Here is a 24,262-nt window from a genome sequence, read left to right as displayed (position 1 = left end):
ATACTGCACTCGCTGGGTGCGTTGCCGCCCTCTACCTTGGGTGGAATGCTTGCACTCCCATTGGAAGCTGTGCTGGTTATGTGTATGGCCACCCCTTATTCCATGGGCGGCATTTTGCACGCTCACGCGATCCACAGCTGTCCGTGTTTATGCGGTGCTGGACTGGTACACGTCCCCCTTCATTGGCGGAGTGGTGCACTCTCACGAAATTCGGTGTTGGGTGGATTTTTGCACAATCACTTAATGATAGAATAACCCTGTGCATGCCCCCTTTCCCTAAGTGTACCTTCCTGCGTTCTGCTGGACATGTGCGGCCATAGGCATGGCCCCCTTCTGGGCGGAATATGGTATGTCCTACTTTTCCGAAGTAGGTACTGGCCTTGGTATCCCCCCTTTTTGGGGCGGGCTTCTGCACTCTTGCCGACTGCAGTGTTGGCCAGGTACATTCCCCCCTTTTCTGGGCGGACTGCTTGCGTTCCATTGCATGCCGTGCTGGTCTTGTGCATGACTGCCTTTCAGGTTGCACTTTGCACTTCCGTTAGTACGGTTGGACTCTGGCTGACTCTTCGCTGAGTGACTATTTTTTTGCAGTGAGCGGACTTTCTTGTGCGCTCTGTCCGTTGTTTGGGCCGAGTGTGCCTTCTCCTCCCATGGGTGGGTTGGCCTTCTCACTGCTTACGGGGCTACTCGTACGTATGCCTCCCGTTCTCCTGCGACATACTTTTTTTCTCTTGAGATACGATGCTTGCAGCAAGCCTTGCGCTATTTCTCTAAAGAGCTCGTTCTGTCCACCTGTGTGAGCCTAAGGTGGTGGTCAACAAACAGCGAATGACTGCCCAATGTGTTCAAAGGTATATACCTTATGTATAAGTAGACGAGCTCTACTTGTTCGCTACTGCACCGAGCTGGGTGGTACTCATTCCTTTCGTTGGCCCTTCCGCCCGGGGTGTGTTCGTGGTCCCTAGATACGTACATTCGTCCTCCCGCGGCATTGTTTCCCTGCGTTAGTGGTCACATGGTCGAGAGTGCTGCACCTTCATCTGCCAAGCGCACATGTAACAGAGCTGCGTCCCTCGAATTCTGCGTTTTCTCTGGCGGGACTACGGTTCCCTCGCCTACTACCATTTCCTCCTCTTCAGATGCGGTGTGGTATGAGTCCTTCCGGCTGGCGCCCTCTGCGCTTCAGTCTGATCTGTTACCAGGTTCGGGCCGCTCTTCTCGGGAAGGTCACCCAGCTTCTCTTGGGTGCTCGCGTACCCAGGTCCGGAGGACCTCCATCTTGGGTTCTTCAGGGTATTCGCCTTCTGCGAGGCGGTGAACCGGGCGTCTCGGTGTAGCGGGGTTCTGCTCTCGAGCTGTCCTATGGCTTCCTTGTTGCCCACCCCTCCTTTCGGTTGGAGGGTGTTATGCCGGCCTCTGTCTCGACTGTCTTTTCTCGCCGGCTCTGTTTGGCTCCCGCTCGGTACAGATCACTCCGATGTGGCTTCTGTCCCGGCCACGCTTCAGAGGCTGTTCCTTCACTGCCCTCCCCTCTGGGGAGAGCATGGTTGTTCATGTGGATGGTTCCGGTGTTCCTTTTGGCCTCGTACTGTCTCCCTTGTTCACACTGGCTGTACTAGCTGTGTGCCTATTTACCGGGTCTGCCGCGTTTTGTTCTCCAGCTGGGTCCAGATTGCGTTTTTTCCATTCTCGGCAGTGGTTCTGCTATGGACTTACCTTCTCGGTAACTTGGGAGGACTACCATTCGGTCAGGATTGCCCTTGGATCTCCCACACCGGGACTGTAGAACGTCTTCGGTTCTGCCCGTGTTACTGGTCTGCGCCTGATCTCGTTGGGTTTTCGCCCGCTTGCCCAGGCGACTCTAGCGGACTCGTTAGTGTTCGCTCCTGGCCGTGTTTTGTCCAGGATCTGTTGTAGGACTTAGGGTTGTTACCTGGGGTTCTATGGGAAGCTGGGCGTTTTCCTTTCTCTGCCTTTCTTTCTCCATGGTTCTGTCTTTCTCCAGTCCAGCCTGGGAATGGGACCCTGTTGCTTCGTGTCGGCGCTGTCCCTCCTCTTTCAGCGTTCCACGGCCCTCTGGGTCTGTCAAGACCTTCTTCCATGGAGCGGCTCTTGGGTTCCTTTTGTACTGCCCTCCGGTACCGCCCTGGGATCTACATACTGGGTTCTTGGCGCTCCTATCTTTCCTTTGGAGCCGTTACAGTAGTTTTCTCTACTCCTTCTGTCCTGTGCGGTTGTGTTTCCGTAGCCATCGGGTCTCTGACGGGTGCCTGAGTGGCGGTCCTTCTCGTTCCGAGCCTTCTGTCTTTCCCTAGGACAGGGCTGTTCTCCATCCCGTCTCTTCCTTCCTTCTGAAGGTGGTGTTTGTCTTTCAGTTCCGCGAGGCATTCGTCCTCCCCTTCCCGCCCCCGGGAACGGACACTTCACCGTTTGGACGTTGTTTGGGCCTTGCGTTTTTACTTGGAGATCTCCGGCTCTTGTCGACGTTTGGTCTCTTGTGTTTCTAGGAGGTCCGTGCAAGGGTTGCGGCCTCCAGGGTGGCTTTCCTCCGCTTTCTCAGAGTGGCTATTGCTGTGGTTACCGCACCAGGGGCAGGGTTCTGCTTTTGGTGTCACTGTTCATTTTCCAGAGCGGTTGGTGTCCCCTGGGCCGGAGGCATTGGGCTTCGGCCATGCATTTGTGCAAGGCGGTCACTGGTCTTCCTTGCACACCTTACCGTGTTCTACAGGGTGCATACTCAGGCTTCAGCGGATGCTGTCTTGGGCTGCCTGGTCTGCAGGCGGCGGTTTCTTGATGCCTTCGGGTGCTTCGCCTTGGTGCTGTAGTCCCTCCCCTCTTGGACTGCTATTGAACGTCCCAAGGTCTTCTGTGTCCCCCAAGGAAACTGGGCGAGAAAACGAGATTTTTGTATAACTTACCAGTAAAATCTCTTTCTCGCTCTTTCCTTGGGGGACACAGCACCCACCCATTCTTTGTTTTTTTCTCTACACGAGTTTCCGAGTTTGTTTTACCCGTTGGGTAGTTGGCTTGTTGGTTCCACTTCTTGGGCTTTGCCTTTTCTCACTACTTGGACACGCAACTGGCAGCCTTTCTCTCCAGGCTGAGGGTATAGCTGTGGAGGAGGGGCTTAACAGTTTTTTCTTAGTGTCACGCCTCCTAGGGAGATGAGCTATACCCAAGGTCTTCTGTGTCCCCCAAGGAAAGAGCGAGAAAGAGATTTTACTGGTAAGTTATACAAAAATCTCGTTTTTTGGAGATCCCAGTTGTCCTTTTTAAGGAAAGCAGCAGTCTACCAAAAACCATAGTTTTTGTGAATATTTCTTATGCTGACTGGAAGATCATGGCTGCCGCAGGCTACAATCAAGTAGAGGACAACTGAGGGTGTCCAGAAAGGCACTGTTTAGAGTGATAAGTGTTGAGATAATATAGCACGCCATAAAGTAATGTTTTTGTAATATTGAAGCAAGTCTTGTATGGTCAGTATGGCACTTATGTATTTTTATACATTATTTTTGTACATACTTGTGTAGTATTTACCAGCAGGATTATTATTATATTTTTTTTTTCCTTTCCCTAGTAAGAAGATTAAGAAAGATCCTACTCCAGACAAAATTAAAGAAGCTGTTGTGGAAAAATCACCTGAACCACCTAAACCAGGTATGTTAGAAGCAAGCTTGCATGCTAGTTATTTACATGAATGGATGACATTATGTCTAGGGATGAGCAAATCGACTTCGGATGAAACGTCCAAAGTCAATTCGCATAAAACTTTGTTCCAATACTGTACAGAGCAGGAGCTCCGTACAGTATTAGAATGTATCGCCTCCGATGACCCAAGTCATAGTCCCAGGCTATGAGCTGTGTGCTACGATTGGCCAGCGCTGCAGCAAGGGACAACCCTAATACAAAAACTCCGCCCAGCTCAACAGAGGGAGCTGCAGACACCGGAGCCTATACCGGGTGAACGGAGTGGCGCCCAGACATACTAGTAAGTGCAGGGGGACCCACTGATAAAGTTCGTTTTTAGTTTTTAAACTAGTGAAAGGTCCTCTTTAAAGAGAATCTGTCATCAGAAAATGGCCTGTTTGAATCACTTTTTGTTTAAGATAGCCTAAGGGCTGGATCTCACAGGCTTCCGTAGAAGGCGAGCTCCGATGCCTATGGAAGGCATCGGGCTTGCCTTCTCTGCTGTTGGGTCCCCGCCACTGTAGCGGAGACCCGATGGGGAAGCGGGGGGCACCCGTACCCTCTGCATGCCGTGTTCAGCTTTGACCACGGCTGCTTACAAGGGGTTCACATGCCGACATCTGTTTTCACCAATGCTGGCATATGCAGCAGGGGCCCCTTCTGTCAGTGACTGCTGGGTCCGTGCAGCTGATCAGGCAGGCGCAGCTCCTGCACCCACCTGATAACGTGTACGGTGCTGGTCCTTAAGTCCCGTCCACCAGCACCATACATGTGCGCCAAGGATCCTAAGGGGTTAAAATGAGATCACCTGTGTGTATAGATCGACATTCATAATAGGTGATTGTCACAGCTACTCCCTCCTGTCCTCTGCACAGGTCAGAGCATGCCTAGAAAATGTTTCCATGCAAGTCAGTGAGGTCTCCTGTCCAGTTTTTCTATTTATTTATTTTTTTAACTTTTTTTTATGCCGTTGTAAATGCGGTTAACAGCTCAGGCAAGATGGCTGCCCCATAATCATGTTCAGTATGAGATTAGAAAAAAAAAAGTGCTACTATCTGATTTTAACTGGAAATTTTCAATTTTTGCTGACATATTTCCTTAAAATGTTAATTTTAGTGGCGTCAGTTGTAGATGACAGTGATGATGAGGTTCCAGTCAAACCCACCGCATCGATGACAACAAGCGCAGCTCCTGCAGCCACCAAGAAGAAACTGCATTCTGCACCAGAGAGAGATGCTCCTAAAAAACGTGTCAAGAAGGCAGGAACTTCTGTCCCAAAGAAGGGTATGAATGATTCATCCATAATATGTATTTACCACTCTGCTTTGATCAATTATGTATCAGCCCTGCACCTTTTTAAAGAATTTTCTAGGGCAGGGCTCCACACAAAAAAGTATCAAGGAGCCATTGGCTGGAAAACCTGAAAAAATATATTTAGTAGCCAAATTTAAAATACATATAATTGCGGTATAATAATAAATAAAGTCTTACCTAGGGTTGTCACGATACCCAAATTTAGACTTTATTTCGATACCATAAAAAAGTATTGCGATACTCGATACCACGTGAAAAAATAAAACTCAAAAAAAGCTGCGTGCATTCCACATATTATGGAACGTCTGGACCATAATAGAACAGTCCTAATCTAATTTTTGTCGGGACAAGGTGACAATAAAAATGGCAAATTGGGCAAGGGAGTGATCTAAACTTAATATTTTGGTGTTTGTTTTTAACTTTTTATTTAATACCTATTTACCCCCTTAGGGGCTAGAACCTGGGATCTTTCATCCCTTGTCCTATTCACCCTGATAGATCTCTGATCGGCAAAAAAAAAAAAAGAATCCTAATTTTGCGACTTTTTAAATCTAAAATTCTGCACTGAAATCCTTATAAATCAAGGCCCTAGACTTTGTGTTGAGTCAAATCTAATTGCCTCCTGCAGGAGGGCGCCTAGGTGAGTGCTTTGCTCCTCGTACTACCGATTTACGTTTTGGTCTCTGCACTCACACTGATCAGATCTGCCAGCTTCATTCAGAGAAAAGTTAGCAGGGGGTTTCCCAGATAAATATTAACATTGCAGTGTGATGCAGGTTGCTGTTATCTCTTGTAATAGACATTTTTGTCTCTGTCCAGACAAACAGCCATCCATTTTGGAAGCACTGTCTAAGCCAAAGGCACCCAAATCTACTGCTGCAGCCAAGCTGTTAGATTCTGATGATGATGAAATGCCACCGCCCAAAAAGACTGCAAAGCCACGCAAGAGGAAGAACTCAGATTCTGAATCTGATTCAGATTTTGGCATGAAAAAGAAAACTAAACCATCAAAGGTAAGAACTAGTTCACCAGCACCCCAAGGTGAATGATTTCCCCAGGTAGAGTCTTGCCTTTAAAAGTGGTGTGCAAGAATGGGGGCAAATATGGCTGGACCTGTAAAGGGAAGCTTGTCATGTGACCATTTGTTGTGATGTAAGCGTAGTCCGCCACGGCCAGTGATTGGCTACAGGCGGCGTCAAACTGGATGTCAGCTGGGGAGTCCAGCGGAGCATCGCACACCTGGACAGCCGTTTTTAAAGGGTTTCTGTCACCAGAATTAAAACCCTATTAAATTGGCTGACATTAGCGATGTACTAATGTCAGCTGTACCTAACCAATCTATTCCTGCTTTTATCTATGTCCCCGTTACTTCAGAAATATAACTTTTATAATATGCTAATTGGCCTCTAGGAGCGCCGTTTCCTCAGGATCCTATAGGCTCCATTTTCTCACCTCTGGCCACGCCCTGCTACATTGTTCTCCTACTGCCGGCCCTGTCTGCCGAATACTGAACGCCGCGAGATTTCCCCAGCGCACAGGGCCGGCAGTTGGGGGTAAAGGCTGCCTGGCCCTGTCAATCTAGTGTTGTGGGACGTGGCCAGAGGTGGGAGAACGGAGCCTCTCGGCGCAGGGTAACGCCCCCCCCCCCCCTGCACCTGAAGGCTAATTAGCATATTATACAAGTTATATTTCCGGAGTAACAGGAGCATAGATAAAAGTAGGAATAGACTAGTTGGGGTCTGCTGTCATTAGCAATGTTCTAATGTCAAAAGAGAATAGATGTGACACACTGGACTAACTATTGACCCAAGAAGTGCACTCAGTCGAGTGGACTCACCCAGTTCACTCAAAAGAGAAATATAATAGAACAAAAGTAACTGGGATATCTGGACCATTTGAAATTTATTAACATATAATAGCATGAATAACTGTACTTACTGACAATGATGTAAAACTGTAATTTAAAATACCTGTCCACGACACCATAAAACACTATGCAGTAGTCCAATATGGCAAATACTAAAATTCGAGGAATAAAATAGAATATTCAATAATTCGTACGAATATTCGGCAGATATTCTTATGGGAAAGTCTAATATTTAAAATTTTGGCGATAATCCAATTTGACTGGAAAGTCGCAAAGAAAGAACCATCTGTCACACGAAAGGTATACTTGGAAAAGAATGTGTAAGGCCTGAATACATGTGCCAAACAATTGCCGGTGTGCGAATTTACTACGCGATATGGGCTGCAAACTCAGAGGTCCATAACTGCATCTTTGTCGACTTATCAAAGGAGACGGTAAGACCGTACGATTTTATCCAGCAATTATTATCCAGCGATTTAAAAACTGCATTACTATTCCAGTGGGACGCTGCTGGTGGATGCTATTAGCGGGATGCCGCTTGAGTTTGTTCTTTGATTGCGCATTGGGACTTTGCTTATTTTCGGGTATCCCTGTTATATATCGAAAGGGACGTACATAAAGGACATTGGATTATCGCCAAAATTTTAAATATTAGACTTTCGCATAAGAATATCTGCCGAATATTCGTATGAATTATTGAATATTCTATTTTATTCCTCAAATTTTAGTATTTTATATCTTAGTATTTGCCATATTGGACTACTGCATATTGTTTTATGGTGTAGTGAACAGGTATTTTAAATTAGTTTTATATCATTGTCAGTAAGTAGTTATTCATGCTATTATATGTTAATACATTTTAAATGGTCCAGATATCCTGAGAGTGCCCAGTTACTTTTGTTCTATTATATTGCTAATGTCAGCTAGTTTAATAGGGTTAATTCTGGTGACCACCTGAATGCTAATCTTTAGTTCCTTTCTTCCCTTTAGAAATCAAAAGCTGCCGATGATGATTTCAGCTTGGACCTCTCTGATTCTGAAGCTGGCGTCAGCATTGCACCAGCTCGGTCCCGAACAGCTCGTGCCAAGAAACCCATCACCTATATAGAGGACTCTGATGATGACATGTTTTAACTTCTTTCTCTAATTGAAATGAAGGCAGCTATTAACTTTCCAATGGCACTGCACAAAGGACGATCTTATCAGCCTCTCTCAAGACGTTCTGCTAAAAAGTGACACTTGTGTATCTTAAATTCTAAATATAGTTTTATGCTTGTTGGGTTTTAGCCACTGCGCAGTTATTACCACCCGCTGCTTTAAAATGACGCCAGTGCCGCTGTGGGTGTTCATACTGCTGGCAGTTTTTGTTCTGTTGGTACCAGCTCTTTGGATACCATAAAGTTACATCGATTTTACTAATCTGGAAGGTGAGTTTTTAACTCCTTCATGCCCTTTAGCTCCCACCTTGCCCTGTACAGTAGCGAGGTTTAAAGAACCCTTGTGATCACTGGAGGGTTCTTTTTAGCTTAGTCAGACAGTTAATATGTCCTGTTTGCTGTTTTCACTGATCCAGGTTTTATTCATTCAGTGTACATAAGTCTGAGAGAGGCACTTATATATATTTCTATGTTGTCTGTGTTATGTTGGGGTCCATTCACACGTCCATATGTGTTTTGCGGATCCGCACATTGCAGATCCGCAAAACACTGACACCGGCAATGTGTGTTCCGCATTTTGCAGACCGACCATTGCAATTGCAGACAAGAATAGGACATGTTCTATTTCTTTTTTTTTTGCAAGTGCGGACAGTACATTCCGACCCTATTGAAAAGGAATGGGTCTGCACCTGTTCCGCAAAATTGCAGAACGGATGCAGATGTGTGAATGGACCCTTAGTCTATGTCTGTTACTTTTCATTGCAGTTTGTAATAAAGACTCTAAAAGATCTTTTTCTCTCTTTACTTTGGTTTTACTTCTCACCTAAGGTATCAAGGTTTCAGTGCAATGTAGGGCTGCAGCTAACGATTATTTGAATAATCGATTAGTTGCTGATTAATTTCTACGATTAATCGATTAATCGGGAAAAACGACAAAATTACAAAACAGAGGTTTATATGATCTTACTTGAAAAATTATGTTCAAAGGCCATATTAAAACAAATTGTGGACGACACTTATGGGGGATCTGTGGACGACACTTATGGGGGATCTGTGGACGACACTTATGGGGGATCTGTGGACGACACTTATGGGGGATCTGTGGACGACACTTATGGGGGGATCTGTGGACGACACTTATGGGGGGATCTGTGGACGACACTTATGGGGGGATCTGTGGACGACACTTATGGGGGGGATCTGTGGACGGCGTTTATGGGGGATCTGTGGACGGCACTATTATGGGGGATCTGTGGACGGCGTTTATGGGGGATCTGTGGACGACACTATTATGGGGGATCTGTGGACGGCGTAGTTATGGAGAGGGGGATATGTGCACTGTTATGGGCATAACAGTGCACAGATCCCTTTCCTCATAACAGTGCACAGACCCCCCTTCCCATAGCAGTGCCATACACAGACCCCCCCCTCCTCCCCATAGCAGTGCTATAGACAGATCCTCCCCCCTCCCCATAGCAGTGCTATACACAGACCCCCCTTCCCCCTAACAGCCCCGGCGCTTGCATCTTTATTTTACCTTTTTACAATGACGCTCCCGCTCCTGTAACAGCCAGGCAGAGCGGACGGCGGCGTAACGTCACTCAATCACGTGACGCGCCTGCTCCGCCCACTTCATGAATGAAGGAGGCGGAGCAGGCGCGTCACGTGATTGAGTGACGTTACGCCGCCGTCCGCTCTGCCTGGCTGTTACAGGAGCGGGAGCGTCATTGTAAAAAGGTAAAATAAAGATGCAGCGCCCGCCCGCCCGAATAGCAACGAATCGGCGATTATTCGATAACTGGATTCGTCGACAACGAATCCAGTTATCGAATATAATCGATTACATCGATTAATCGTTGCAGCCCTAGTGCAATGTCTTTTTAAACCCTTAAAGGGGTATTCCGGTTACCATAAATATAACTTATGTTTTAGACTAAGAATATATTTACCTAATATTATGTTCATTTCAAATATTTACCTTTCAGTAGTTAGATAAGTAGTTTTCTTGCTCTACTACCCATTGTGTCTACTCATAAATTACCATGGCATCGACCTGTAGTTCTGAGCCTTTGTTAGGTCGAGCATGCTCAGTGTGTTGCTATCAATTCTCTAGCTTAATGTCTTTGGTTGTGCGGGCATGCTGGGAGTTGTAGTTTTGCAACAGCTGGAGTCACACTGGTCTAGTCTATACAGAGGATTCTAATGCCAGCAAAATGTTCCGAACTGTGGGGACCAGAACCTTCTAAATTGTATTAAAAAATGGTTCATACAATATAATTGATGGTTTATACAATATAGCCTGAAACTGCCGACATCTGTGCTGGTTTAACCCATGCCATGGTCTAGGAAATGCTGAATGGAAGGGGTAAACAGAGGGAGGCAGCTCCCACTCCCATTGGATCGCTGCTCTGCTGTGGCAGCTTCCGGTGGTTACCATGCAAACCATCACTGTATTGTAGAGCCATCCGACCCACTGGATCTTAAAGAAAAGTTTGTCTGGGTAAAAAAACTTTTTTTTTACTTTCTATAACACATATAACTGTTTAAAAATGTAAATAATAAACACTAGACATGTTTGGCATCGCCAGGTCTGAAACGACATCATCTATAAAAGAATCATGTTACTTTTGCCGCACGGTGAACCCCGTAAGAAAATAAACTATCGTGGAATTGGAATTTTGCCCACCTCACTTCCCAATTATTTTTTTTAATAAAAAGTGATTGTCTTATGTAGGGGCTCATTTTTTGCGGGATAAGGTGGCGGTTTGATTGGTACTAATTTTGGGTACATGACACACATAAATGTAAAAAATGGCTTTCAAAAATGCTTTTATTGTGTAAAACCGAAATAAAATTAAAGACATAATGGGTATCGCTGTATCCGCAACAGCCTGCTCTATAAAAAAATATCAAGTGGCTCAACCTGACTAGTGAACGCAATAAAAAAAAGGCTATTTTGGCAAACTTTTTATCACCTTGCGTCACAAAGTGTAATACCAAGCAATCAGTCATATGTTCCCCAATAAAAAATGGTACTAATCAAATGTCATTTTATCCAGCAAAAAATAAGGATTTACCTAATACAATCATCCAAAATATTAATATTTTTTTTCCTCCAAAAATGCTTGTGTAACACTAAAATAAATATCACATAATCTAACCGGTCAGGTAAACACTGTAAAAAAAAAAAAAACTTTCCTCCCAAAAAGCATAATAACGAGCCTTCAAAAATCATATGTCCTTTAAAATGGTACCAATAACACTGTCACATCCCATGGTTTCCAGAAGGCGTTCACTTTTTGGGAGTTTCTACTGTATGGGGCTTCAAATGGGACATGGTGTCTAAAAATCAGTCCAGCAAAATCTGCCCTACAGAAACCTTATGGTGCTCCTTTTCTGCGCCCTTACACTAGTTTACCAGCACATGTGGGGAATCGTAAACTGGAATCGTGGTAATAGTTTTGTTTAGCTGTTAACCCTTGATGTGTTACAGGAAATAATGGATTAAAATGGAAAATCTGAAGTTAAATTTTGAAAGTTCATATGAATTTTCCTTTTAATTCTTGTGGAAGACCTAAAGGGTTAACAAAGTTCATAAAATAAGTTTTGAATAACTGGAGGGGTGCAGTTTTTAAAATGGGTGGTTTCTACTATGCAAGCTCCACAAAGTGACTTCCTAACTGAGCTGGTCCTTAAAGTGGGTTTTGGGAATTTTTGTTAAACTTAAGAATTGCTTTTACAATTCTGAGTCTTCTAACGTCTTAGGCTACTTTCACACTAGTGTTAATGTTTTCCGGTATTGAGATCAGTCATGGGGTCTCAATACCGGAAAAAAAACCTTCTGTTTTGTCCCCATTCATTGTCATTGTGGGGAGAAAACGTAACTGAACGGAATGCTTCAAAATACACTCCGTTACGTTCTCATACCGGAGAGCATGCTGCAGTTTGCTTTCCGTCCTGGGATGCGGAGCAAGACGGATCCGTCATGGCCCACAATGCAAGTCAATGGGGATGGATCTGTTTTCTCTGACACAATAGAAAACTGATCTTTCCCCCATTGACTTAGGCTAAGATGCCTTTATTATCACTGTACAATACAATGAAATGTTGTTTGGAGCAATCCTAGATGCCATGGACAGAGGAACAAGAACTGACATTTAAAGTAAAGCAATGCACTAGAAAAAAAAAAAACATTGCACTAGAAGGCATTACTATTCACAGTTCACAGCATATATATAGCAAGAGCAAAGTAGGAAGTGCTTGTGTGTATATATGTATATATATGTGTATATATATATATATATATATATATATATATATATATATATATATATATATATATATATATATATATATATATATATACATACACACACATACCACTGCAGACAAGAGATCATCATGGGGACATGAATGCAGCAGTCACTTTCAGTCTGTGGTAGTTTCTATCCTAGGAAGGGGCAATAATCTCTGAGCATTTAGGAGACTGATTACTTTGGGGTAAAATTCAATGGAGTTCATGACTGATCCGTCTTGGGTATGTTAAAGAGAACCTGTCACCTGGATTTTGGGTATAGAGCTGAGGACATGGCTTGTTAGATGGCCACTAGCACATCCGCAATACCCAGTCCCCATAGCTCTGTGTGCTTTTTTTGTGTGTAAACAACAAAAACTATTTGATATAGATGCAAATGAACCTGACATGAGTCAGAGCTTGAAAATATGACTCTTCTCTGGTCACTCTAGTAAGATATGACTGTTAATTTGCAGTGAGGGTGGCGGGAAGTACAAACATGCAGTGAGGGTAGCATAGTAGAGGGGACAGGTTCCCTTTTAACCCCTTTAGGACACAGCCTTATTTCACCTTAAGGACTTGGCCATTTTTTGCAAATCTGACCAGTGTCACTTTAAGTGGTGATAACTTTAAAATGCTTTGACTTATCCAGGCCATTCTGAGATTGGTTTTTCATCACGTATTGTACTTCATGACACTGGTAAAATGAAGTAAAAAATAATAATTTTTATTTATAAAAAAAAATACACACTTTACCAAAAAAACTGCAAATTTCCAAGTTTCAATTTCTCTACTTCTATAATATATAGTATTACCTCCAAAAATACTTTACATTCCTCATATGTCTACTTCATGTTTGGATCATTTTGGGAATATTTAATTTTTTGGGGATGTTACAAGGCTTAGTTTAGAAACAAATATTGTAATTTTTCTGAAATTTTCAAAAACCCAATTTTTAGGGACCAGTTCAGGTCTGAAGTCACTTTGAGAGGCTTACATAATAGTAACCACGCAAAAACGACCCCATTCTAGAAATTATACCCCTCAAGGTATTCAACGTTACAAACATTAACCCTTTAGGTGTTCCACAAGAATTATTGGAATATAGAAAATTTCACTTTTTTGGGCAGATTTTCCATTTAATTTTTTTTTCCAGTTACAAAGCAAGGGTTAACAGCCAAACAAAACAATATTTATGGCCCTGATTCTGTAGTTTACAGAAACACCCCATATGTGGTCGTAAACTGCCTTACAGGCTAACCTCTCCCGCCTTTTGCTGGCGAATCCTGCACCCTTTTCTGAAATATTGGTGTCTGGCAATTCTTTTACAAAATCCTGCTGTACTTGCTGCTTCTGGGGCAGTGTTATACAGTATGCTAGTTGCTACACTTGGCATAGTTGGTTAACCATGGCTGATGTTTTTTTTTTTCCCGCTATGGTTGCTACATTCCATTTTTTCTTTAATAATCTGGCTATTATTCTCCTCATCTGGTCCAGTCCTGGGTACTCTTGCTTGGAATCCCTGCTCCAATGAGCTTTAGACCAGGCATCCTTAAACTGCGGCCCTCCAGCTGTTGTAAAACTACAACTCCCACAATGCCCTCCTGTGGGCTGATACCTGTAGGCTGTTTGGGCATGCTGGGAGTTGTAGTTTTGCAACAGCTGGAGGGCCGCAGTTTAAGGATGCCTGCTTTAGACCATCTAGCTGGCCGGCTCCCTCTGGCTAAACTATCCATGGCATCTATGACCACACATGCTCTGTATGACAGCTGCTTCTTTGGACCTGGTTTGGTTCTTTTCCCTCCTTTGGGTCCCCTGAGGCTTGTTTCCAGTGTTCCCTCTAAGCCTTGGCAGCTGCTGAGCGGAGTCAGCTCAGAGCTGGGCACAGCGCCATCAAAGGTATGCAATAGGAAAACCTAAGTTAATTGTCACATTAAAGAGCATACAGTGTAACCCCTGCACCAGCTTTTACAATACAGTATAATCCCTCCACCATGCTGTGTAATATACAGTATTATACCTACACCATACTGTACAGAATGCAGTGTAATCCCTGCAGCATCCTGTGTAATATACAGTATAATCCATACACCAAGCCCCCAGTGTAGGTGCTATACTGTATATTGTACGGCATGGTGTATGGATTATAATGTATATCCCAGGGTACTCCCAGGGTTAATAGAGATGGCACTCCCAGAATCCCACATACCCATGTTTGGATTAGATATATCCTATTTGTATAGCCTTCGCCTAATCGCTACTATCCACCTATTACGGAAGCATATTGCCTTATTCAATAAACCTTAGGGGCTAAGCCCTCATTCACGGAAAGCCGAAACGTCACCCCCCCCCCCCCCCCTCACCTCTTAGTTAATCATGACCCCTGATCAGTCATACCTGATACCGCCCTCCTCCATGCATCACTAACCCAGAGATCTCACATAGTATAGTCCCACCAGTGAAGACATCAGGAGATAGGGACGCCCTTCAGTAGTTGTTTATACACCGTGGGAACGCTACCCCATTCATTCATGGATGGCCACTCCCCACACGATCCTTCTCCACCAATAGCACAGTCCTTTTTCTGGGGACACCTCCCTCCATCCAGGAATGAATGACTGGCAAAGCGATCTAAACGAATGTCTCCAGCCAGCAGCGGTCAGTCCCTCACTACTGCCACAAACCAAGACATGGACAGAGTGGGGATTGCAGAAGACTCTTTCAGGTAAGGCAAGGTTTAAGATCGAATTCTACATTCATCCCTTTTGGCTGCAGGGAATCCATCATGTAGATCCATTCCACCTCCCTCCTGTTGATCCGCTCGATTGTATTCCCTCCACGCCAATGCGGTTTCACTAACTCCACCCCTACAAAAGACAAGCCACTTGGATCTTTCTGATGCTTGATTTTAAAATGCATCGAGACACTGTGGGTCTCAAGTCCCTTTCTGATATTCCGGACATGCTCCTGAACCCTAACTTTCAGCTTACGCATGGTGCGGCCCACATACTGGAGCCCACACAGGCACTCCAGCATGTAGACCACCCCTATGCTTTCACATGTAATACATCCTTTTATTTTATAATCCTGACCCTTCTGATTCGAATGTACATTTTGGGTGTCCCTCTTTCTTTTTTCTTTCTTCCTATTGCGGCACGGCAGACAGAACCCACACCAGGTAAACTTACTCCCTTTCCTAATACCCTCCGAATATAGAGAGCTATGCAGCAATTTAGTTCGTTGACTTGGTGCCTTTCTGAAAATCACATTGGGATGTTCCAGGATATCCTTCCCCAGCACTGGATCATTTTTCAGGGTTGGCCAGTTCTTCCTTATTATATTCGTAATATTCGAAAATCTTTCCTTATTCTCCCTGAAGCTCCCTCTCCTGTTTTTTCTCTCTTTACTTCTTCTCTACATTTCTCTAGATCCTCTCTGCAATAACCTTTCTCCAGAAACCGCTCACTGATGACCTCACTTTGCACTCTAAAGTCCTCCAACTTTGTGCAATTACGATGGATCCTTTTAAGTTGTCCCTTAGGTATATTTTTCAGCCAAGGGGCGTGGTGACAACTGGAAGTGTCTATATACCCATTGACGTCAGTCTCCTTGAAGAATGTTTTGGTCTTCAAGTGATTGTCCTCCACAAAGATTGTCAAATCAAGGAAATCAATGCTGCTGCTGCTGACCGTACTTGTTTAGACTGTCAATGAAGTCCAAAAGACCCTGTCTGTCCTCCTCCCTCCATACAATTAGACAGTCATAAATGAACCTCCTCCAAACAACAAGTTCACCAAAAACAGTCATTTTATTCAGGACGGGGTTGATGTTTTCTTTCTCCCACGCCCCCATAAAAATATTAGCGAAACTGGGGGCGAATTTCGCCCCCATCGCCGTTCCTGTGCGCTGGAGGTAGTAGTTCTCCTTCACTACTGGAATTCGCGACGCACCGAAAGAAAGGCAACGTACCTAAGGCTATTTTATATATTTCATATATATTTTATTTGCAAGGTTAGCCCCCTAGTCTCCCAGCCCCTGCACAAGTGGCACATAACACATTAGATTTAGTACACCACATACATATATTCAATTTACAGCACATCAACCAGCTTATGTTCATATAAAAAAACTTGTTAGATTATTTATTATATTTGAATGTATCTGTACGGTGGGCCCCCAAAATTAATTTTACTGGTGGTCCCTAGGTACCCCAGTCCGACACTGTGCAAGGATTATACTGTTTATTGTACGGCATGGTGCAGGGATTGTAATGTATATTGTACAGCAAATGTATGGAGGTTACACCATGCTGGACAGTATAACACCTGTGCCATGCTGTACAATATACACCCAGGGTAAATAAAGGGGCCCTTAATGAGTCCAGGCTACCTGTAGCTTCCAGTTGAGTGGATTACTTTCTTCAGCTGGGCTTCACACATTTAGAGATTACATCACACAATGTGCAGTGATGTCACCAGAGTCGGGACCATGGTTATGAATATAATGTCTAAAACTATTAAAATTTAGGCAAACATTTGTATTTTAGGGCCCCACTGACGGTCAGCTAAATCTAGGAGCATCCTGTTCATTGCTGCTCACTGCAGTACTCTCAGCCTGCCACCAGGGGGATCAAGGAACACCCACTACAGATATTGCAGGAGAAGTCAGTGACTGGATTGCAGGTAATCTCTGCCCTGTGCCCATAGAAACTGCTGAGAGCAATGTCAGATGTCCTAATGAGACAGACATAAAACCCTGACACAGGGTAAAACCAACTCTAGCTGCCTCTAAGATGGTGCCGCAAACGCCGCCTCCACGTTACCTCGCCCTGCTGTGTGCTCACTGCTCAGTCCTCCTCTTCCACTCATAAAAAGGAGGAGGGAGCAGTAGCACAGCAATATGTGGTAGGCGGCGCCCCGCTGACAGAACTAGGATGTATTGATGAAGAAGTCATCATGACAGTGGGCATTTTGCCCGCAGGGTGAGCGGTGTGCACGCGCTGAGCGAACATTATAAATTGGTGATCGGGGCACATTAATTGCTGCGTGGCCACACATCCATGCAGCTTAGAGGGAACACTGCTTGTTTCCCTCTTGAGATTCTAAACTCTCTTCCCATCTCCTCCGGTTCAGGTCCTAGTACCTGGGAGTTTGTTGCTCCGGTTTGCAATTTACATTAAAATTGGCCACTTCTGGGATGGAGCTTTCCCTTGGTTTGAGAACTGTTCATCCTTAGGCTGTTCAGAGTCTTCTCTCTTCCACTGTCTCCACTTGTATTACCAGGGCCAGTGACTGGCTACTTTTTTCCTGACACTTTACGTGGCCATAGATTTCTCTGGTCTTACATTTCACAGCGATATGTTGCTCCAATTTTTCTGAGGCTTGATTCTTGCCTCCTTTTATGGGAAGCATGTCTTTACTTTCCCTTCTCCTAGCCAATACCAAATACCCTCTTTTCCCCTAGGGGTTGGCTGCTTTCCCTGGCAGAAGGTTTCCACCTTCTCATAGGGTGGCTCTCTTTTCACACCTGCCTTGCAGTGGAAGGAGGTTTGCTCCCTTCCCATGGTGAATCTTTACTATTCCTTCTCTCAATATGTTCAGCCTCCAGTGCTTCCTTGTTTCCTCTCTGCCCTGGCATCGCTCATGGCCCTTCACAAGGTGTTTGCCACAGGCAGGCCGGCCATGTTTTCAGTCTGAGACAATTTAGAGTTTTTTTCCTTGCCTGGTCCTCTTACTGGTTGTGTTCCTTTGCATCTAAGAGTTATGGAATTGCCGTCCTTTAACCAGTGAGTATTTCTCAGGGTCTTCCTCAGGTTTTTTCCTTGGGTCAGGACTGCTCCTGTCCTTTTTCAAGGCATTTTCTCTCCTGACAGGTTCTCACTCTGGTCCCCTGGGACCATCCTATTATTTTTTGTTGGGTCAGTCCTCTTATAGATTTTCCCCCTGGAGCATCCTTTTATATGCAGAGCACTAGGTCTTCACAGCAGACGCCTATTGGTTGTGCTGCACTTCTGTTTCTTCAGGGGCAACCCTGGTTCTTTATAGATTCTTCCTCCTCTAGCTCTCTAGTGCGCAATTGTTCAACTCTCGATTCCTGTGCAGGACATCTTGCCCTGCTCCCTTTCCTCTAGCTTCTTTCTTTTTTCCAGCTTGGGTCGAGCTTGGTGTTTTCCTTTGTTCCTTTCTTGCATATGGAATTTTTTTCCCAGGCACTTGTCCTTGGGATCCTGGCAGTCTCCCACAATTTTTCTTTGGACTCATGCTATGGTTCTCCTGTACTTGGGCGCCCAACCTTTTGCATGACTGTTCTTATCCAACCCTCAGGGGCTGCTTTGGGACATCCCATGGTGCTGTGTCCCCCAATTTCATTAACGAGAAAATTGGATGTTTGTACTTACCGTACAATTCCTTTCTGGTTTAATTCATTGGGGGACACAGATCCCACCCTCTGTTTTCATTTCTCTCTGTCACTGGGCTGCTGTTCTCTTTTCCTTCCCCGATCCAGAACATGTTGGTTCTTTGCTTTTGTTTATCTCTCCTACTTCTATTGGTACAAACTGATTAGCATAGTGTCTCTGGTGATGCTATAGCCCACCTGGGTGGCGCCAACCCTTTTTTTTCTTTATAATATACACTCACCTAAAGAATTATTAGGAACACCATACTAATACGGTGTTGGACCCCCTTTTGCCTTCAGAACTGCCTTAATTCTACGTGGCATTGATTCAACAAGGTGCTGATAGCATTCTTTAGAAATGTTGGCCCATATTGATAGGATAGCATCTTGCAGTTGATGGAGATTTGAGGGATGCACATCCAGGGCACGAAGCTCCCGTTCCACCACATCCCAAAGATGCTCTATTGGGTTCAGATCTGGTGACTGTTGGAGACCTTTTTAGTACAGTGAACTCATTGTCATGTTCAAGAAACCAATTTGAAATGATTCGAGCTTTGTGACATGGTGCATTATCCTGCTGGAAGTAGCCATCAGAGGATGGGTACATGGTGGTCATAAATGGGATGGACATGGTCAGAAACAATGCTCAGGTAGCCCGTGGCATTTAAACGATAGCCAATTGACACTAAGCGGCCTAAAGTGTGCCCAGAAAACATCCCCTCACCATTACACCACCACCACCAGCCTGCACAGTGGTAACAAAACATGATGGATACATGTTCTCATTCTGTTTACGCCAAATTCGGAATCTACCATTTGAATGTTTCAACAGAAATAGAGACTCATCAGACCAGGCAACATTTTTCCAGTCTTCAACAGCCCAATTTTGGTGAGCTTGGACAAATTGTAGCCTCTTTTTCCTATTTGTACTGGAGATGAGTGGTACCCGGTGGAGTCTTCTGCTGTTGTAGCCCATCTTTCTTTCCCATTCTGACATTCAGTTTGGAGTTCAGGAGATTGTCTTGACCAGGACCACAACCCTACATGCATTGAAGCAACTGCCATGTGATTGGTTGACTAGATAATCGCATTAATGAGAAATAGAACAGGTGTTCCTAATAATTCTTTAGGTGAGTGTATATCCAGTGTGGACTCCTAATGGTAGCTGGGCGTATACCCTTGGTGCTGTGTCCCCCAATGAGTTGAACAAGAAAGGGAATTTACGGTAATTACAAAAATCCAATCATTAGAACAATAAAAAAATCCCAAATCTGAACTGTTCTGGCGTAAGAAAGGCATAAATCTAAAACCAGTTTCCACACACATCTCTTATTTAGGGATACAAATTTGACGTACCCCTGACACAATATGCAAATTAAACTACTCCCCTTTATTAAAAAAACAAATCAGAAGAATTACAAAAATGGGAACATTTACCACTATCATTAATGATACGATGTCAACTACTACTACTAAATATGATTACTTTTCCAAAACTATGATATCCACTTCAAATCATCTCTATAATATTAAAACAAACAGATATAACAAACAAACAAAATGTTCACAAAATTTCTATGGCAAATCAAAAAGGCAAAAATTACACTACAAAAACTAATGTTCCCAAAAGTGGAAGGAGGAATAAACTTTCAAAATATTCAAAGCTACAATATTGCCTGTTTGAGTCGACAATGACTCGATATATTCTAGACTGGCTACAGCACTCTCAACTTTATTCCAATACTCCTTTAGGCCTCTTGCACACAACCGTATGGCTTTTTCAGTATTTTGCGGTCTGCAAAAAATACGGATGACGTGCGTTTCGTTTTTTGCAGAACGGAACCGCTGGCCCCTGATAGAACAGTACTATCCTTGTCTGTTATGCGGACAATAATAGGACATGTTCTATCTTTGAACTGAACGGAAAAACGGAAATGGAATGCATACAGAGTACATTCCATTTTTTTTTTTTGCGGACCCACTGAAATGAATGGTTCAGTATACGGAACGTAAACGAAAAAAAAAAACGTTTGTGTGGAAGAGGCCTTAGAAGAAGCATTAATAGTTCCTGAAAATGTTAAAACTCTCTTACACACAAAATATACCTACTGGCCAACCACAGCAAAGAGAAGTCCTAAGAGACACATTGGTAACATGGAAAGAAATGCAAAAAATTTACTACCTTATCTCTTATCTAAAGACATGCCACTGTGGAACCATATAGAATTTACTCCTGGAAAAGACAGACGATTAAAGAATGGAAAGAAAAGGGAATCCACACAGCTAGTAAACTAATGCATGAATCTGAAAAAATATAGCTTACAAAGAATGTAGGTAAAGAAGCTACACGAAACAGCATTTAATATTTTATTGAAAACACCACAACTTTCAATTTCAAACCTATATAAAACTTACAAAATTCGCATGCACATATTCAAAAACATTTTAGGACATGGGCCCTTCAGCTTTCAGATCAAAATATACAAAAAAATATATTAGACGGATGGTCAAAAGTAAATAAAGTACATATAACGAAAGATGGAAAGAAACCTTCAAAATAATGCACAAAGTATATCTAGGATTTAACTTCCCAAAAAATGCTAAAATTACAAAAAGAATAACAATATCCTAAACACTCATCAAACACAGACCTATGGCATGGATTATAGACATGCAGTAACATCCAAAACTTCTGGCAAAACATCCAACAATATATGGAAAAACACTGGAATATCAATATACCATTATATTTCATTAAAAAGACTGAAAAAAATCAAGTATCTCAAACCCCACAAATAGTATATGCCGTACTATTAGTAGTTAAAACATGTATCATTAACTCTTGGATACACCAATCAACCCCCACAAGCGTGCGGCGACATCGTGGAACCGGGACCTGGCACTGCGGGCACCTCTGTAACTCCGGGCACAGAGGCGGCCCCTTGACGTGGGAGGTCGCGTTGTCAGCGCGGGGCTGCTGCCAGTATGGCGGCCGGTGGCAGCAGGCCCCAGGATCCGGGCAGGGAAGGAAGCTCCGCCCCCAGGAGTAGTTGTGGAGCGTCGATTAACCCCAGCGTCCCTGGTCTGTTCAGGGCCCAGGGCCAGGAGGCAGCAAGACACAGCAGGAGTCCGGAGGCCAGGTCAGCAGAGGGGACTTGCTGCAGATTGAGTTCTTGCCTTGCCAGGAGGCAAGGTGAAGATGGGAGTTCCAGCTTCATCGACCAGCCTGAAGATGACGTCCCTGGTCCCAGCGTGCCCAGGGGACAGCAGGATGCCGGCGGCGTTATGGGATCGGACGGCGCAGAGGAGAGGTCTTCTGGATTCAGGACTTGCGGCTGATGGGCACACAGCACCCAGGCAGCCAGGTGAGATTGCTTGGGAACCACTTGCGCAGGTAGTGCAGGGTATGGGGGCTGGGGTGGGGAGTGGCAACCAGTTAGATTTAAGCAAGGGCCTGGGGCAACTGTTGGAGGGGTTGGTGGCTAATTGGGGCATGAGCGGCGGGGCACCTTTACAGGCCTGGGGGGTGCAGGGGTTAGCTGCGGGCGCGGGGTCGGTGGGGGAGCAGCGGCAGTGGTTACCGGGCATTGGGGTTTCAGTGCAGATGCAGGTGGGGGCGGACGTGGAGGAGGAAAATGTACAGGTGGATGATAAGGCGAAAGGGGAGGTTTACGTCTGTTTTGAGGGTCCGTTGGGGGGTCATTTGAAGCCTGAGGTTAGGGAGAGGATTTGGAAGGGAGAATATGTTGAGATATTTTCCCTGCTTCCTTTAGAGCGCTTCAATTTGGATAGAGTACGCAGGGAGGAAGGTAAGAAGGAGGAGAAACCCTTTTTCAGATTGATACCGCGGACATTTGCAAATTGGTTGCAGGCGTTCGCGATATTGGCTAGCGTAATTGGGGAGAAGGCGCCGGAGGATTGTTCGGGCCTTTTTTGTTATCTGGACGCAATTGGTGAGACTTATCGGGTATACGGAGGAGTGGCTTGGTTGCGTTATGTTGAGCAATTCCGTCAGCGGAAGGCGGTGCGTCCGGAGATGCAGTGGGATCACAAGGATATCGCCTTGTGGCTGAAGGTTACGGCCCCAGTGCGGTCAGGGCAGCCCTTTCGGGGGAGGGGAGCAGTGAGGGGACGGTCAATACGGCAGTGGCCTCGGCTAGGGGGCTATGTTTCACCTATAACGAAGGAAACTGTCGGTTCGGGGTTAAATGTAAATTTAAGCATGAATGTTCAGGTTGTGGAGGGAATCATGGGGCGGCAAGATGTTTTAGAGGCTGTAAACAAGGAGGGGGGATGGTACTGGTAAAGGGGGTGATGCCGGTACGGCTGGAAAGGATGCTGCCGTATCTAGATAGGTACCCCAATAGAGAGGCAGCGGGGTTGTTGGGGTCAGGGTTTTCGGAGGGCTTTAGGATTCCATTCATGCCGGGGGGGCTGTGTTGCTTAGGAAGAATTTGCAGTCAGCTAGGGAGCATCCGGAAGTTGTGGGGGAGAAGCTGGGGAAGGAGGTGGCGCTGGGGCGGATGGTCGGCCCGTTTTCGGAGCTGCCCGTTTGTAATTTGCAGGTGTCGCCGTTGGGAGTTGTCCCTAAGAAGGAGGCGATTAAGTTGCGCCTTATCCATCATCTGTCGTTTCCGAGGGGCTCCTCAGTCAATGACGGTATTGACCCTGCAGTTTGCTCAGTGGTTTATACATCATTTGACGTGGCGGTGGGTTGGGTGAAGCATTATGGGACCGGTGCTGTTATGGCAAAAACGGACATCGAGGTGGCGTTTAGGTTGCTGCGGTTCATCCTGAATGTCAGCATTTGTTGGCGTGTTTTTGGGATGTTTTTTTTTTGTATATCGTTGTCTACCCATGGGGTGTTCGCTGTCGTGCGCCTACTTTGAAATGTTCAGCTAGTTTTTGGAGTGGGCAGTCGTGGACTCGTCAGGTTGTGAATCGCTGATTCATTATCTGGACGATTTTTTGTGTATTGGCCCCCCAGGGTCGCGGGTTTGTGCGTTATTATTGGAGATGTTGAGTTCACTTTTTGGGAAGTTTGGTGTCCCATTGGCTGAAGAAGAGACGGTGGGGCCTGTAACGGAATTGAGCTTCCTTGAGATAGTTATTGACTCAGTTAGAATGGAGTGTAGGTTGCCGGGGGATAAGCTGGAGGATTTGAAAGGGCTGGTGGCTAGGGCGAGTCGGGTTAAGAAGTTACAGTTAAGGGAGCTTCAGTTGCTACTGGGGAAGCTCAATTTCACTTGTCGGATAATGCCCATAGGTCAAATGTTCTGCAGGCGTTTGGCGCAGGCGACCGCAGGGGTTGTTGTCCTGCATCATTACATTCGGTTGGGGAGAGATTTGCAAGCGCACTTGCAGATGTGGCATTCGTTTCTGGACCGGTATAACGGTTGCTCGCTGTTTATGGGGGAAGTTGTTGATTCTTTGAATTGTTTACTGACGCGGCAGGGGGTTCAGGTTTTGGGGCCTTTTGTGGGGGTCAATGGTGTGCTGGGGTTTGGCCGGCTGTGTGGGTGGAGCGGGGCTGGGTGAGGAATTTGG

The 24,262-nt window shown here is 45.0% G+C and overlaps 1 protein-coding gene across 1 annotated transcript in view; it reads left to right on the top strand.

Annotated features, from left to right (window-relative positions):
- The window catches only part of TOP2A (DNA topoisomerase II alpha), a 37,463-nt gene extending 28,648 nt beyond the window's left edge, over nucleotides 1-8,815 (top strand). The window contains exons 32-35 of the mRNA XM_044296610.1: nucleotides 3,578-3,657; nucleotides 4,804-4,971; nucleotides 5,821-6,014; nucleotides 7,859-8,815. Of these exons, the coding sequence (XP_044152545.1) occupies nucleotides 3,578-3,657; nucleotides 4,804-4,971; nucleotides 5,821-6,014; nucleotides 7,859-8,002 (586 nt within the window). The 3' untranslated portion in view covers nucleotides 8,003-8,815. The remainder of the gene's footprint in view (nucleotides 1-3,577; nucleotides 3,658-4,803; nucleotides 4,972-5,820; nucleotides 6,015-7,858) is intronic.
- Nucleotides 8,816-24,262: the final 15,447 nt, after the last annotated feature.

This window comes from Bufo gargarizans, chromosome 6 (assembly GCF_014858855.1).
Source record: "Bufo gargarizans isolate SCDJY-AF-19 chromosome 6, ASM1485885v1, whole genome shotgun sequence".
NCBI lineage: Eukaryota > Metazoa > Chordata > Amphibia > Anura > Bufonidae > Bufo > Bufo gargarizans.
Note: the sequence above shows the minus strand (reverse complement) of the source record. Positions and strands in the feature narration are given on the sequence as shown.